This window comes from Conger conger, chromosome 14 (genome assembly GCF_963514075.1).
Source record: "Conger conger chromosome 14, fConCon1.1, whole genome shotgun sequence".
Lineage (NCBI taxonomy): Eukaryota > Metazoa > Chordata > Actinopteri > Anguilliformes > Congridae > Conger > Conger conger.
The window spans coordinates 37,698,518-37,716,112 of NC_083773.1; the positions used below are offsets into that span (position 1 = coordinate 37,698,518).

The 17,595-nt window shown below is 39.8% G+C and overlaps 1 protein-coding gene across 1 annotated transcript; it reads right to left on the reverse strand.

Moving 5' to 3' along the window:
- Positions 1-907: 907 nt before the first annotated feature.
- LOC133109658 (protein-glutamine gamma-glutamyltransferase E-like) lies at positions 908-15,115 on the reverse strand. Its single transcript, XM_061219111.1, has 13 exons — positions 14,957-15,115; positions 12,392-12,556; positions 10,497-10,739; positions 10,119-10,237; positions 9,426-9,554; positions 8,805-8,982; positions 8,495-8,630; positions 6,874-6,983; positions 6,435-6,677; positions 4,918-5,238; positions 3,960-4,123; positions 1,921-2,054; positions 908-1,263 (listed from the first exon to the last, which is right to left on the reverse strand). Exons 1-13 carry the CDS (start codon positions 14,964-14,966, stop codon positions 1,104-1,106), a joined length of 2,112 nt encoding a protein of 703 aa, XP_061075095.1. The 5' UTR covers positions 14,967-15,115; the 3' UTR covers positions 908-1,103.
- Positions 15,116-17,595: the final 2,480 nt, after the last annotated feature.

A 17,595-nucleotide genomic window follows, 5' to 3' on the forward strand; every position in this document is an offset into this window, starting at 1 on the left:
GATTTAATTTACTTTTGGACTATTTGATTCTATTGCTAAATGTTGGGACTGATGGGCACTGAAATCTGGGGGGTATTTGATGGTTCACTGTTGAGTTTTATGTATGAGTGTCGGGATTTCCACCCGTCTGTTTATTGCGAGCCAAGGCAGCCGCTTTCATTCATTCATTGAACGCTGTGCTGCAAATACATGGAAACCTTATTGCATAGCCAAGTAGCCTAAATTGAGTTCATTTTTTATTTTGCCTGATTTACTTTTTATTAAATTCGTAGGCTGGAATGCCTCGCGGCAACAATTGTGTTTAAATGTATACAGCTTCAGCCTTTGGCAAGCTACTTAGAAGGGGGCGGCAAGCGACTGGTAGCTTGAGAGCAACGTGTTGGAGACCCATGGTGTAGGACAACGACTTTTCATTGGCAACAGTATTAAACCAACCAACAATATAAAATATTTCATTGAGTTAAATAGAAACAATGTCTTCTAGCGCTCATGGACTGATAGCCCTACTGGTAGGCAATATTACCCTGGCTTGTATTTGGGGGCCGGCCTTTATTTGTCCGAATCGGCCACACCCCGGCTATTATCCGAGGCCCGGCTTCAAATAGAATCCCGGACAAAATTTGAGGATTTACTGTAGTATTTATACCTTATTGTAGCCTGAAATTATTACGGGTAGACTGTTAAGTTTGAGTTTATTTTTTCTCTCTTGCACTTATGTAGGCATCATCATGCTTTTACTTTTGTGCCTTACGACCCACAATTATTTATTCTGCATTTGCAAAATTGTTGTGTTGTAATTAATTTTCACCAATACGTTTTGTTTGTTTAATTTTGGATAATTTCAGGGATATGACGTGATGGCAGTGCAGTGTTGTTACTCCACCAGATTCAATGACAAGAAAATACATTTATATGGAGTAAAGGGGCTTTATTCCAGCTCTGATTTATAAGTATAATCATTCACATGCTGCATATTCATCACCATAGCTACAGAAAATAAACAAGATCTGTGTCTTGCCATCTTGCTGAACCTTCACCATAGAATTTGTAAAATGGAAAATTATGCTGTTCCTGAGTCACTTTAAAAACAGGTACAGTGTACTCTAGGTACTTCTAAAGAGTTTAACATCTACGTTGCAGCTGGTTTTGATATCCCGGAACTGGTCACAGTCAAAATCAGCCACCAGCTTCTTCTTTCCAGCTCTGTATGGCGTAAAGGGTACCAAAAGCCGAACCCGCTTCCCTGGGGGCAGTGAGTCCACACTGCAGAGGAACACATACACCACAAAATCTTTAGTGCTGAATCAACCTTGTTTTGGTAGATTTTACACTGATCAAGTATATTTTACACTAATGAAGAAAATCTTTCACCAGTGCATTTTGAATTATTCCTCTTGGAAGGCAGTAATGTGCACTTCCTTGCTTGTCATTCTTTCTAATGCAGAGTAACGCAACAGGGTAGGAGCCAAAACAGAATTCTCACATTGATTATAATTCATAAATGACTACATAATGTGCTTTTTTAAATATGATTTTTTTACATTTAGACATAAGCATTCTAACAATATACCGTTAATACGAAATCATACATAGTTTCAAGTGATAAATGCATTGCCGTTACATTAAATTAGGCTCAGATTCATTTCATTCAAAATCTTTGTCCTGTAACAAATATGAATTCAAATTCAAGAATTGAAATGTAAGCAGTTCTCAAACCAATTGAGAGTTGAGCCAAGCCCCACTAAATAGGTTGGCCACCATAACACAAACTGCTGACCAGAGTAGGCAACAAAATGGGTTGTTTTTCTTTTTCATTTCCAGTTTATCTCTTGCCAAGGTCATTTACATTTTTGTCCATTACAACAATTCGGATGAAACACTCAGGTTTCATCTGAGTGAAAGCATGCAGGTGACACTCACGTGGCTTCCCGAGTTCGCCGTATTAATCCACTGGCAGTGACTGTTATGGAGCAGTTAGTCAGAGCCACTTCCAAGGGGTTATCAAATATGATTTCCACCAACATGCGGTGGTACTGCTTAAGAGTTCCAGTGACCTGAAAAGATTCACACATGTTCTCTGAGTATCAGTGAAGACCCAGGATTATGAACAGAACTCGTAGTTTACAGATTAACCCTTTTTTCAAGCATGGATACAGTTTGAAATCATTTTAAAAATCCATGAACTCATTTGCGTAGGTGCCCACTTTTGTTTAGTATTTGTGTGTCTCATTCATTTAGAACTAGAATAGGAAAGATTCAAAGATGGAGAGGCTAGCCTGATTTATAACTTGTCTGTATGTATAATTTGTGTCTGCATGTTAAGTCTATGGACAATCATCAAAATATTGAAATTCAAATTTAATAAAGTCTGCAACCATGGAAGTATGAAAAGCATGCAGTCTCAAAATGACTGACAGAATGAGGGGTCTTGTGTTGGGATCGGTTGGAGTCATTTTAGCATTTAAAAAAAAATACTAATGCTATTTTTTAGCATAGTATTGGTGCAACATACAGTTGTGTTCAAGAAAATAGCAGTACAACATTAGTAACCTGATGAAACACTGTTACTACTAGTAGTGATATGTCTGCATGGCAAATACTTTACTTGTAGATCTAGTAGTGTAATAGAAAAACAACAGTAATTGCTTGTTCTGAGTAATTAACTCATTCATTGCAAGGTGGTGTGTTAAAAATAATAGTGTGGAGTTTAATTTGAGAATTAATTCATTCTGTGAAAAAAGCAGGTGTCATTAATTGTCATTTATTAAGGAAGAAGGGAAGCAAATGTTTCATACATTGTTATAAAATATTTCCTTCTGAATTGCTAAGTAAAATGGGCCGTTTGAAACATTGTTCCGAGGAACAACGTAATTTAATTAAAAAGTTGAGTGGAGATGGGAAAACGTATAAAGAAGTGCAGCAAATAATAGGATTCTCAACTAAAATGGTTTAAAATGGTAACAAAAACCGACACAAGCGGAAGAAAACGCTTCCGACCCCACGGGTACTGATTTCAAGCCACAGTACACTGTGAAGACAGTGAAGCATGGTGGCACAAAAATCATGGTATGGGGATGTTTTTCTTACTACGGTGTTGGGTTCGTATACCAGGTATCATGGATCAGTTTGAATACATCAAAATACTTGAAGAAATTATGTTGCTGTATGCCGAGGAGGAAATGGCCCTGAAATGGGTGTTTCGACAAGACAATGACTGACGCACGAGTAAGTGAGCAACATCTTGGTTCCAGACAAAAAGGATTGAGGTAATGGAGTGGCCAGCTCAATCCTCCGCGCTCAACAACATTGAAAACTTGTGTGGTGACATTAAAAATGCAGTTTCTGAAGCAAAACCCAAAAATTCACAGGAACTGGGCAATGTAGTTTGTTCATCCTGGGCTGAAATACCTTTTTCTAGGTACCAGAAGTTGGTTAACTCGATGCAACACAGATGGTTAAAACAATGGTTATGCAACTAAATATTAGTTCAGTCGTTTAAAGTGAAGTTAAATCTTGAAAAATTTCTTCAGTTTATACAGTTTGAAGAGAGTTTGAAGAGAAAAATGTTGACACTGACTTTATTTAAGAGATTAATATTCCTTTTCTTTACTTCCTATAAAAGAATAATGCACACTTGATCAAATTAGCTAATGCTTTGATTTGGAATTGAATGTGTAATGTATTTGAAATATTGAACTAAAAGCTATTGAAAAATATTAGCACTTTATAAACTTTGGCAAGCGTGTGACAATTGTAGTCCACTCACTAAATGGTATTGAGATTGGTCTCAAAATGTCTTTTGAAATTGCTGTTTTACATGGGAGAGTTGACCAGCACAAGCATACTCTGAATGTAATTACTGTTATTTGCATTGATCTAGTACAGTGGTACATCTGGTATACTGCTTGTATCTGAATAGCCCAGGATGAAGTGTCAGACAGAGAGTGTGCACGACTCACAGAAATGCTGATGGGAGGATTTTCAGGCACAATGTTCCTCTCTGCCATGTACGCCTCCTCAGTGTTCTCCTTGTCATCGACTATTACTGTCACTATGATGCTGTTGTTTCCCTGTAAGTGACTCCCATATTCGGAGAAGGGAACCTTGAAAGGGACCGCCAGCTCTGCCAGACAAAAAAAATATTTCAGATATTTTTCATGTAACTGCTAAACCGCAAGCCCGACATCCCATGCCAGTGTGTAAGTACACATCAGGTGATTGACATGCTGCACTAGCAGATGTATGTGTACATTTACTGAAATGCTATGCTAGACAAGAACAAACCCCAACTTTCATTCATTTGTAACTGATGACTCACATCGTGAGTAGGCAGGGTTTCATTCGAACATCGACGTAGTCGTTGCTCAACCCAAACTTTGGCTTTTCGGCATGGATGTCATTGCGAAGCGATTCGATTTTTTGTGTCCGCAGTAGCTGAGTATACTACTGGTGCCCTGTTTTCCTTGGCTGAATCATTGCCCTGCTATCCCAAGAGTGCAATGTAACAATCTCGATCTTATGCCTTTTCAACCAATCAAAATGGCTGCTTACATTTTCTCAACCAAAGCCAAAACCCCTTGGGATTTGTGTGGAGCCACTTATATTGGGCTTGGGACTGAAAGGGTTAATGTACGCTAGCTTTGAAAGAAGATAATAAATTTAAAAAATGTAGGTTATGTTATGTTAAGAAGGTTATGTGGCGCGCAGGGACAGACATTTATGATGCTATGTTGGTGCCCACAGTCTTTGGAAAACAATATGATTAAAACAGCACAAAGCAAATAGTATTTTCTCACTATAGTGAAGGTGCAGCTGACCACTGAACAATAATGAATTTATTCAGTGAATTGTCCACTACCCCACTGATGCTAGAATGTGTGTGCATGTTCAGTACAGCAGAAGAGAATGCCATTTCACCTTTTTTGGCCAGTAACTTTACTGGTATTTCTTTACTCCAGATGTTGGATTCCAGCATGCCGTTGTAGAGCAGGACCTGGGCGTTGGCATGGAGTAACAGATTTCGCGCCGTGGGGCTCTGCAGTCGGATCACCAGCTCGATGTCCTTGCCGTTCACTGGCTTGCTCTTCTCTTCGATCTTGACTGAGATTTTGGGAGGGGCAGGGGCAGGGGTAGGGGCAGGGGTAGGGGCAGGGGCAGGGGTAGGGGCAGGCTTCGGCTCCCTGAGCTTATCGGTTCTCCTCTTCGCTTCTTTGAACGCCTTCCTTTCTTCTTCTGAACCTAATTTTGACAGGAAATTTTGATTTGGTGTTAGTCAGAGACTGTGCCGGAAATGGCTGCCACTTTACTATATACCATATAGTTACTATATTGCGTTCAATAGAAATATCAAAAGCAGGACCTCTACAGGATTCATGCTGTAAGAACATAGATGGTATGTTTTGTAGCTATCTGTGCGACAGTCATGTAGCACAATGCTGTCCAAATTCATTGTACATACATTATTTAGCACCTCATGGGCATTCCCTAGATGGGGATTTGGAAGCCATTTTGGACATGTGGATAATGATAATTTTCATTTTAATAAATGTAGTTTTAGTCTCATCAAAAGACAAGTGTTAGTTGACTCTAAAGTTATGTACTTTTGGTCAATGAATACTAACAGGTTTAGTTCATCCTAACAAAACATTTTTCACAATTTCCTTTTCACTGGAATGAGCTTATTTAAATTAAATTTGTTTCAGGCCCAGTGGAAGAATCAAAACATTTAATATTGTACGTATTTTAGTATTGAAACATATACTAATATTGAGTTTAGCTAGTTATGTATGTAAAGTTATTGTATCATCTAACTAATAGATAAATAGTATTCTGTATAATATAAAGAGGACAGGAAAACAATTATGTACATATTTCCAATAAAGCATGCCAGTATTCTGGGTTATAGTGTCAAATCATTCATTCATTCATTATCATAACCCGCTTATCCTGAACAGGGTCGCAGGGGGGGCTGGAGCCTATCCCAGCATACATTGGGCGAAAGGCAGGAATACACCCTGGACAGGTCGCCAGTCCATCACAGGGCACACAAACCATTCACTCACACACATGGGCAATTTAGACTGTCCAATCAGCCTAACATGCATGTCTTTGGACTGTGGGAGGAAACCGGAGTAAATCCACGCAGACACGGGGAGATGCAAACTCCACACAGAGAGGCCCCGGCCGACGGGGATTCGAACCCAGGACCTCCTTGCTGTGAGGCGGCAGTGCTACCCACTGCACCATCCGTGCCGCCCAGGTCAACAAAGGAGTTATTTTACATGAGGGCTCTGCACATTGTCTTTGTTGTGGGCTGAAGTATTATATGTCCCACGGAAATGAGAAGTGACTCAACTGATGATTGAATGGAGGATCCTTTTAAAGCATAATGACAACATCTGAGTGAGGAAGGAATCCAATTTCCTGTGCCTTACCTTCTGCATACTTGTAGTTCCCAGTGATGTCTTGTCGTTTATCACTGCCCACTGCTTTAGTGCTGATGTTCTGACCCACTGAAGCTATGTCCGAGTGCAACCTCTTCTTTTTCCCACCAGCCATGAGTAGCCAGGTGACCCGGTCAGCATTGACCTCAGCAAAGACGAAAGGCAGGTCGTACTTCAGGTCTGTGTGTCCCTCATGTACAGCCTTCACTGGAGCTGGGCCACAGCAGTGTACCCCTGGGGTACAGAGAGAGAGGGATTATATCTGCTCCAGAGCCACCATACTTCAAACAGGTTTGGGATGGTAATGCGTTAGCATATCTAAGCACCTACTGTGTCTGTTAATGCATTAGCATAGCTAAACAGCTACTGAGTCTGTTATGTACTGAATGTACTGATTTTTAGACCGAGCAAGATGGGAAAAAGACCGTACCTTCACTCAGCTCCTGAGGGGTGGGGTCCAGAACCTGCCAGCCGTCATAATACGGTTCTCCAGAGAGATCAGGGCGTCTCATCCAGCTTTCTGTCCACACATGGTAGTTCCTGTGTGCATACAGAATAGAGATCAGGAAAGGATGGTTCAATCGATCAATCATCAAAAAAACAATCAACCAATCCTCATTAATCTAAAGCTCAATTTATACTAGGCAAGTCAAGTTGAGTAAGCACTCAGTGAGCACTTTATTAGGTATTTATTAGACTTATTTTAGACTTCTACTGCTGTAGCCTATCTGCTTAGAGTTATGATGTGTTGTGTGTTCAGAGATGCTCTTCTGCGTACCACTGTTGTAATGTGTGGTTATTTGCATTACTGTCACCTTCCTGTGAGCTTTGACCAGTCTGGCCATTCTCCTCTGATCTCTCTCTTTTTTTTCACAATTCTTTGCAAACATTAGACTAGTGTTTGTGAAAATCCCAGGAGATCAGCAGTTTCTGAGATACTCAAACCACCCTGTCTGCCACCAATAATCATTCCATGGTCAAAGTCATCAATTTTTTCCCCATTCTGATGGTTGAAGTGAACATTAACTGAAGCTTGTGACCTGTATGTGCCTGATTGTATGCATTGCACTGCTGCCACACAATTGGCTGATTAGATAATCGCATGAATAAGTTCTGCAACACCACTAAGCAAAGGGCACCATGAAGACCAAGGAGCTCTCCAAACTGGTCAGGGACAAAGTTGGGGAGAAGTACATATCAGTGTTGGGTTATAAAAAATATCCAAAACTTTGAACATCCCATGGAGCACCATTAAATCCAATATTACAAAATATGGTACTACAACAAACCTGCCAAGAGAGGGCTGCCCACCAAAAAAAAAAACCTCACAGACCAGGCAAGGAGGGCATTAATCAGAGAGGCAACAAAGAGACCAAAGATAACCCTGAAGGAGTGGAAAGCTCCACAGCATCTGTCCATAGGACTACTTTAAGCCATATACCCCACAGAGCTGGGCTTTATGGAAGAGTGGCCAGAAAAAAATCTTCCAGAGATTTGAGACTGGGACGGTCTTTTTTTTGTCTTATTTCTTATATCTTATTACCATAAAAAATATTTAGCATCGTCAAAGTGGTAGGCATGTTGTGTAATCTATTTTAGTTCCATCTTGTAAGCCACAAAACTTTTACAAGGCACTGTACCTGTATTTCTGTCCTTGTGTTTTTTTAAGGAAATTATGTCATATAGAATAAAAAAGACTTGATGTTAATGGCATATAGTAAATAAAATGCCCAAAACCTAAATAAAGGTTTGCTTGAGGTGTTCATTGTTCATTGTTCATTGTTCATTGTATTGTATTGTTTTATAAAAAATAAATTAAAAATATGATAAATTGCAATGGAAAGGCATTTGTTGAATAAATGAAAGTATAGAAGTAGAATCAAATCACATAACAGCTCAGTTGTTTTCATTAAATTAACATGGGCAATGGTGGACTGTCATACCATGTAGCTACTAGTGGACTGAGGAGACATGCATGTGTATAAGAAAAATGAACATTATTGTTAGTTGAATAGAGACAGGATATGGCAATAGGAAATAGAGGAACTCACCACACACTGTCTTCGCTTTCCTTGGGTTCGACACCATGGTCAGAGTAGAAGTCATCAATTATTAGATTCCCATGAGTATCATGAGCAGACGCAAAATTTGTAATCGGCCGGCAGGGAATTCCCAAGCACCTCATAACTAAAAAAAGATAATTCATCCAGAAAATGGATTATAGATAATAATCTTGTTTGGTTGTGATTTTTGCTTTCATATGCACAAACACCTCACAGTCACAGACTGACCAGTTATTATCATTATCAAATGGCTGGATAATCACTATTTAAAATGACAGGGTTATCACCATCACCTTACCCGTGCACATGACCGCACCAAACACCCAGCACTGGCCATATCTCACAGCGTGGTAGTCAGAATCCCTCCACTGCGTCAGGATGTCCACGCTGCCATTCCAGTGTGATGGAGATTTTCCGCCTCGATAGTGACCGCTCCAATTGCCCAATAGCACGCCTTTGTCATCGTTACAGTTAATCTGATGGAGAGAAGCAAGCAGGTTTATTTCACCTTCATATCCATGAGACCGAACAGTTCCTGGGTGCTAGCGGTAGCTACGTCAAATCAAACAAGTGGCAAGTCAAACCCAGGCAAGTCATAATGGCTTCGTACCCGCCGTATGGCAGAGCCATAATACTACAGTGGGACGAATGATTAAAAAAATGTATCAAGACTTGAGACTTGACTTGGAATTGGTCAAAATGACTTGGCCGCAACTCTGGAGGGTGTTCGGGTGTAGGCGTGTGTGAAGGGGTCTAAAGTCGTCTGTGAGTCGTGAGGGTCATGCCTGTTAGGGTGCAGGGCGGTGTGTTAGTGTGTAGGGATCCATCTGTGAGGGTTTAGGGGAGTAAGGATGTCCGAGGGTGATATGGGTATAGGAATGGTATAGGGGTGTGTGTTAGAGCGTATGAAGGGCCTTACCATAGCGCTGATCAACCTGCTGACATAGATGGGGTTGCAGCGTGCAGAGAAATCCTCGGCTGCATTCTTTATACATTTGGGGTTGAGGTCCATCAGTTTCAAGCAAATGTCAAGGATTCCCTCTTCAAACTGAAAGCAACAGAAAGGCTTCTTATCACAGAGTACACTGGACACATATTTACAGACCTTATGTAAATCTGTTATGTAAATCGATAACATGTGACATATGCTAGAGCTGTTTGGCCAATCTGTGATTGCATCGGAGCATAGTGATTTGGGAAGTGGGACTGATTCACACCCTAATTTGGAATTTCCAGTTATCTGTAACTACAGCCGTATTCCTGCAGTAACCCCACTACCAATTCAGGAGTGCAGATATCCACAGATCTCCTGTTTTTGCTTCTTTTCACATTGCAGACTGCAGCCAAGCTTGCATAGGGTGGAGTCAGAGGAAGACCTTTCAGAAGCTGCTTTGACATGTAGTCCATGGGGGCCTAATTGAGCAGCTAGAGAATGATGAAACAGGGACGCCTTGCCAACTGAATCTTCCATACCCTGGGAAACACCAATTGCATGTCGCCCTATAGAGTGACCAGCCACAGTTGGGACATACACAGTCTGGACTCAACCCAAGACTGTGGGGTTCATCCGTGCACCATTCAGGAAGTCTTTATGCATTCAGGCTCCATGTACCTGTCCAAAATCCCAGGCCAAACCACTAATATATTCACTTGACCCTCTGTAAAGCAGGCCCTGTTCATTCATGACATACTCCTGCCTCTCCTCTTCACTGGCCAGGAACACCCAGTCCTCTGAGAATACACAGAGAATGGTGTTAATAAGCACTTATACACACTGCACAGCTTTAATAAGCACTTAAACATGCTGCAGCTTTAATAAGCACTTACACACTGTCGAGATGTTATGAGCTCTTATACACACTTCAGAGCTTTAATAAGCACTATGAAAATGAAAGCAAGGTAGCTGATTATAAAAATAAGCATAAGTGTTCATCCCTTCATGTGTTTCTGGAAAATGCCTTCCAAAGAGAGAGAGAGAGAGTGCACTCACTTTTACACCAAGGATTAAACAGGAGAACAAAGGTCCCAGCGGTGTGGCCCTCGGCCATATCAGGCTGTGTCTTCACAGAGAGGGTGTACTGCCCAATGCTGGCAAAGTCATGGCTAAGGATGAGCAGGGTAATTGAAGTAGGAGAAGACTCTTTGACCTTAGCATGCCAGGGCTTCTTTGATGGACTTTTCTGGGATACACCAAACACAGACTTGGTCCCTAAGTCTTCAGAGTGCTCCGGTCCTAGATCATAGAGGCATAACATTAGTTTTCTTTGGTTTTGCTCTTGCTAGATTGTCAGTCACTTGTGAGATTGGCTTATGATGATGATATTTTCCCTTAGAACATTCTAGTGTACCAAGGAAGCAACATCCCAACACCATTCATCCACTTTTCTAGGTGAGACAATCATTTATTTAAAAACTTTTCTGGTCAACAGACGGGCTGTAATAGCTGGGTCCCACTGCACAATACTGACATAACTTGGAGATTTGACCAGTGTACTTACTCTCCTGGGAAGGGAACTCATGCCTAAAATGAGTCCTGGACTTTCAGAAGACTTCAAATGTCTGATAGAAATAAAAGTGACTGAAATCCACTAGTGTTAGCACCAGTGGCTTGCGTCACCACTAGCTAATGTTGTAAAGTTAGCAAACTAAACACAAACAGGTAACATCAGTTAAATTGCTAGATAAATGGCTTGTGTGGAAAGTGACTATTAAAGCAGATGTTTTATTAATCATATCAGACAGCAGTTTCTCAGCTCATTGCTATCTCACACGGTCACCTGCAATGGAGAGAATGGGGCATATATGTTTTTTCTTTTCTAAACACAGGAGAGAAATAAGGAAAGAAATCCTGCATAGTATGCCTTTAAAAATAAAACATTTATACTTGAGTGTCTTTTCTATGAGTCTGTACATGACACAAGATCAGGAAACATTCCCTCTTTCCTGGAAGCATTTTAGTATCAGCCTTATATCTCACGAACAAACCACTCTTTCAAAACCATCAAGGATTGAAGCTACAATCCTCCGTTCCCTTATGAATAGGCTAATGGGGCATTGCAGTGTTATCACAGTGGGGTGCAAACATTTGGGCACCCCTGGTTTAAATGTCTGTTACAATGTATCTGTACGTGAGGAAAATTAAACCTGAACTGTAAATGTTACAGTTAAACATGACACCTTTCTGCAAATTATACTATTTATTTTTATTACTGTTTATAAGTGATAAAAAATAAAAATGGCTCAGTGCAAGAGTTTTAGAACCCGTTTGGATTATTCTGTTACTTTAAAAAAAAAAAAAAGGTTAGTAAGGCCCAGACTCAGGATATTTACTTGTTAGGGCTTCAACGAGTCAGGTGACTCTAATTCCAGGGCTGAAGTTTTTATTCTGAAGTAACTCCATGACTTCTAAAGTATCCAATTGTAGTGGCAGTTCTGTCTGATGTTAACAACCATGGGTTCCTCTAAACAGGCCAAATAATATTTCTGAGCTGAGGCCAGGAAGAATGGGGAAAAATTCCAAAAGTGAGAATTGAAATACTCTTAGTTGTCTACAGGAAGCATTTGCAAGCTGTTATAGTTACCCGATGAGTAACTGACAGGGCTCCCAAGCATCTGCACAGGGCCTTTTTTGCCTTTTGAAAATGTTTTTTGAAGCTGTAAACAATTTTAATAAAAAGTTGTCTTGCTTTAAAATTTGAAGAATTGTGTCATGTTTAACTGTGTACCATTGAGAGGACAGATTCGCTTCTGTTCACCAAGATATTAATTGTCCAAGGCTTTTTGATCAGGGGTGCCCAGAATTTTGCATACAACTGTATATCATCAGTAGCCCCTCATTATATATTTCTAGCTGGCTCATCACTAAAGAGCAGAGTGTTTACACACCTGTTTGGACAGTGAGTACCAACTTGTTAGCATCAAGCATTTGAGTGGAGTGGAGAGTGAGCTCGAAGGTCTCCCCACGCCTGACGATCAGCCGCTCTGTAGAGATTTCGCTCGTCCTGTGGGCCACATTGTTCTTCTCACAGTGGAGATCCACTTTGGAGAGAGCTAAAATACACAGTGCAACTCTTAATTAGAGTCACAGATCACTCTAAAACACACAATCCCAACGGTCATTTCAGTCATGGCTAGGGTAATATAATGTTACATTACATTACATTACTGGCATTTGGCAGACGCTCTTATCCAGAGTGACGTACAGTTGATTAGACTGGGCTGCACCAGGGATTGAACAGCTGACCATGCATCTCCCAGTCCTGTACCTTAACCACTATGCTACAGGCCGCCCTGTGATGTGTGATAATAATATTAATACGGGGTCGTATTCACATAGGATTCTGTGTTTTTTTATGTAGAAGAAGAGAGTGAAAATGCAGGAGAAAATACAGTGCGTTCTATAAATACAGATATTCTGGGTGTTTTATGTCCCCCACCTGATGAAATTGTAACATTATGTTTCCAGTATTCAGCTTGACCTACAGGCTGCACCTCAGCAGCAACTGTTTTCTACACTGAGTCAATGTTCACACATCTAGCTAGCGCCTTACTGGTAAGTCATTTATTTATTTCAGGTTTATTTTTTATCTATTTTGTTAATTTATTTTGGAAACGTCTGAGCTACGAGCTAGTCAAGAAGAGTTCTATTTCAGATCGGTCGACACGCCACCACAGGGGTCAAGCCTTGCCAAGGCTGTTAGAAGACAGAATTACAAATTAACCACTTTTACATGCATGGGACAGAGCATTTTGTTTGTGAATTAAAAGATAGCTCCCTTTGCAGCTCATGTTGGCTTCTTTCTGAGAGAACTAGCGTTTGCCAAACAAAGCCTCTTCTCCTAGATAAAGTCTGGGTGAGAGCTTTGTTGTTTCAGTGTGGACTGCAAGGGACTGTCGCTAATTTACCACTCATTGCCCCTGGTGGCATACCCTGGTGGATAAGGACTGAAGTAAAAACAGCTGTTCCTTGTTTTAATTTATTAATTTATCCAGCTAAATTGGTAATCCTGCTTCATGATATATCTCCTCTGTCTTTTATTCCCCACTTACACACTAGTCTGGGAATGTTGTTTGAACTGTATTTCTCATATTAATCAGGCGATAGCTGAATGCAGAATAAACTTGCATACATTGTAAGGGGCTCTGGGTAGGACTATCTGCAAAATGAAGGTAATGGCATTAGCCATGAAGTAAACTAGTTACGCAGATCTTGCTTATTTAGCTGCTGACTTTTTTTGGAACAGTATTGTGCAATGTTAGTTCACTACTTCAGGCATCAAGTAATGATCCCCAATTCCATGATCACCCAATGAAATCGGAGGTCACGGCAGTGCATGGTGGTGGGGGACAACATGTTTACTACTTGCATGTTTAAAGACTACAACAGGCTATCCTGGCCCAGACTTGAACCACAACTAAATAATTGCCATCATCTTCAGTGTCTGACATTTGTGATGTTTGTGGATCATGATATTTACACAGACACTGGCAGCGTTGTGAAATTCAAATTCAAAGAAGTCTGCTGAGTTGTATTGATAAACTGGGAAACAACATTTGCTCATGCTAAAAATACCTTTGATTTGCATGGCATAGTATCTCCCCCATGGTTACAAGCCAATAACGAGTTATTTTAGTTTGGCAGTAGAGCAAATGACTGACACGTTAATGTTGTAAGAGGTGGATAAGGTTGGCCTGCTTTGAACTGGGCCTGATCTATCATGTTCAGTGTTGCAATTACCTGACTGTATGCCAGCAAAAGATAGTGCTGCACAAAAAAGTACAAAGAAGCAACTGTAAAACACAGAAAAACTAATAACCTTTTTTTAAATTGCAATGGCCTTTGGCGATGTGTGCACTACCTTGATTCTCAATTTCACCGTATGAATGCCGCCCCTGCCAAACGCTCAAAACTAAAAGCTTATCAAGAACTGCTTAAGGAGCAGAATGGGACAAGAGAGATTAAGTGGGTTATGAATACTTTCAATTGAAAATGAGAGAGCCAGGAATTTGGACCTCTAGAGCTTGGTGGATGATTTTGCGAAGCGCAAGTTGAGCTGGATGGGGAGGGGGGCCCAGAGTATAATTTGCACCAGGACCAGATGGGTCTTAGTTACGGCACCGAGCTGGTGCACAGGTCTACCTAACAAAGTGGTCACTAAGTTGACTATTCCAACTGCCAAAGCAATGTTTTTAAAGTGCAATGTTAATATGGTGGCAATAGTAATTGTTATATCAATGATAGCAGGTTAACAAAAACAATAATAAAAATACTTATAATAATAATAATAATAATAATAATAATAATAATAATAATAATAATAATAATAAATTGTAGTAGCATTGGTTGAAATCTGTCATAATGATAATCATGCATTTGATCATTTTAAAGGTTTCAGAAAAGGCCTTTTAGGAAGTTATTCTCTGTAGCTTCTATAGCTGTAGTTCACTCACCAGAAGTCATCTTGGGGCAGCGGTAGCTGAGTCAGTGTTTTCTCTGTAAAGAAGAGTCTCTGCGGGATGTCTCAGGGACTGAGTAAGGATGGTGGATGCTGGATGTTTATACCAGGTGTACAACCCTGCCCTTTTTAGGGTTGGTCGCTATAGCCCTACTGGCTTCCTTGAACTTTAAAACTGGTTATATAGTATTTTAAGAATGGCTGTACTTATCTTCAGCCTACTTGACAAATTTAACATAGTTCCTTGAGTGAAAATCTGATATTCTGCACTGTCATGCGGTATTTAGACTGGGTCAACTGTCAAACAATATGCATTTTACACAGCAGTGTTATGCTTGCAAATGAAGCATGAAAACTTTTAACATTCCTATTTGGTGATCAATGTAGAAATTACATTTTCTATATGCAGACACCCCTACTTAAGGGGACCATACGTAATTGGACAGTTTGCATCTTAGCTGTTTCTGACTGGTCTGGCGTATTCAATTGCATCCTTACTGCCGGTATAAAAAAAGCTTTTTGTATCCAGTCTTGATTCTAGGATTTTGATTTCCTTTGGAGTCCGTTATTGACCTTTGTCAACATGAGGACCAGAGTTGTGCCAATGAAAGTCAAGGAGGCCATGATGAGGCTGAAACGTAAGGGGAAAAAATCAGTCCAAGACTGTTTATTTTGGCAAGCCTATCGTTTGGCTGATATCTGTTTTGTTTTGACTATTTTTTTCTCTATTTTATTTATTTCTCTATTTCTTCTATGAGTGAATAATGGTTTATTTTCAATGGTCCTTATGCTGACAATCACCAATAACAGACTCCAAAGGCAATCCTTTTCAGATCCAATGTTCTGGAGTACTGAGCCAAAATAACTGAAATTGTTCCAATGTCCAAATACTGACAGACTGCAGTGTATCTCAGGGTTAACCTATAAAAAATTTTGTCTGCCCCCCAAAATAATTTCCATCTGCATCTTGGAGAACTAAAGGCAGACTGGTGGAATGTTCCAATACCCTCCCCCTATCTATTATGTGCCTCTTTAATCAGTGAAATGATAGAAGCTGGTTACTGAATGGGGAAAACTTAAAGTTTGCTTATGTAATAAGTTGAAGGTTATAAAACAGCGTTCTTCAACCTATAAAATAAATACAAATAATCTTGTCCAGATGATTAACATGAGCTGTGTAGCTAAGAACCTGTTGATCAGGTGTGGGAATGACTCCAGGTTGACCTAGATAACTGTGTGTGTAGTAACACCTTGCATAGATGAATGTATAACTCTGTATCACATTTTATTTAAACATCTTAATTTAAATATGTTTTTAAATATATAACTTATATGTTAAACCTGTGATTGTAAATAAAAATAAAAATATATAATGACCTACTAAATATCTAACTTATATCTAAATCAGAGAAATGTGATTAAATATTAAATAATACACCCAGGGGCTTCATTCATAAACACTGCATGCTGTCAGCACAAAAAGGAGCTTGAAAGATGCAGACACCTATTCCCATGCAAAAGTTGGGATTATTTAAAAATGTGCTTCTGCACACCTGTACAGAACCTGAACATTTTAGAGACAGTAGGAAGTGGCAAAAGTCCAAATTATGGAAAAAATAGTTTAGGGAGGCATGGCAATGAACAGGGGCGTCACCAAGGTTTGAATACATTTGGGGCTGAGCCAAAGTCATTTGGGGCAGAGCCAAAGTAATTTGGGGCTGAGCTGGGAGGAGGCATTCCATTTGTTCATCTCATGTTTCTCCAAATTATGTTACCAACTCATATATAAGTAAGTATCATAAGTATCATATATCCTTTTAACTCATGTAATCAATGCATCCATCAAATAATAACATGTAATAGTTCCTTTTACACAAAACAATCTTATAAATTGTGTAAATTGTGTTGTTTGTAAGAATTTACAAACAACACAATGTCATCCATTTGTGCTTCAAGTTTTGGCAGGGTGCAAATGTGTAGCTGTGCATGTTCACGACACCTGTAGTATGTGCACGATCACATAGCCAACGTGAATAGCCAGCCACCCACTTTATCATTTTTATGGAGTTAAATGAGAAAAAACAAGCAGAGCTTTGATGCTGCCATCGAACATTGTGCTCCAGTGGAGCCGCTGTCATTAAATACAATTGAGTTGTTCCCTTAGTGTCTTACGTCTGATGGCGATGGCTGACATTGATGGCTGTAGTGGAGCCATGCCAATTTTTAGATGAAAATGAGTGTTATAGTTTAGTAAATAATATACACTTTACACATCACACTGCCAACCAAAGCTGCAAACAGAGACATGCAAAGTGTTGGCATGTGGGCTGCTTATTGTCAGTGGACAAGTTGTTGACAACATCAGTCACACTATATTTATGTAATTACTGGAAAAATAATCATTTTATTTTATTTTTATTCTGTGTTTACTACTGAGATAAAGTCTTTACATTGTGTTAAATGCGATTTTCTACTTCCGGTAGTTTGAAGACGATTCTGAATCAAAGCTGACTAGATTTTTTTCATGTACATTTTTTGTAACATCAGTCACGCAAAAAACTTTCACCACAGCACAAAGAAGCACTTAGCTAAAGATGAATTTACAATATTTCCATGTCAAACAAGGGCCTAGTA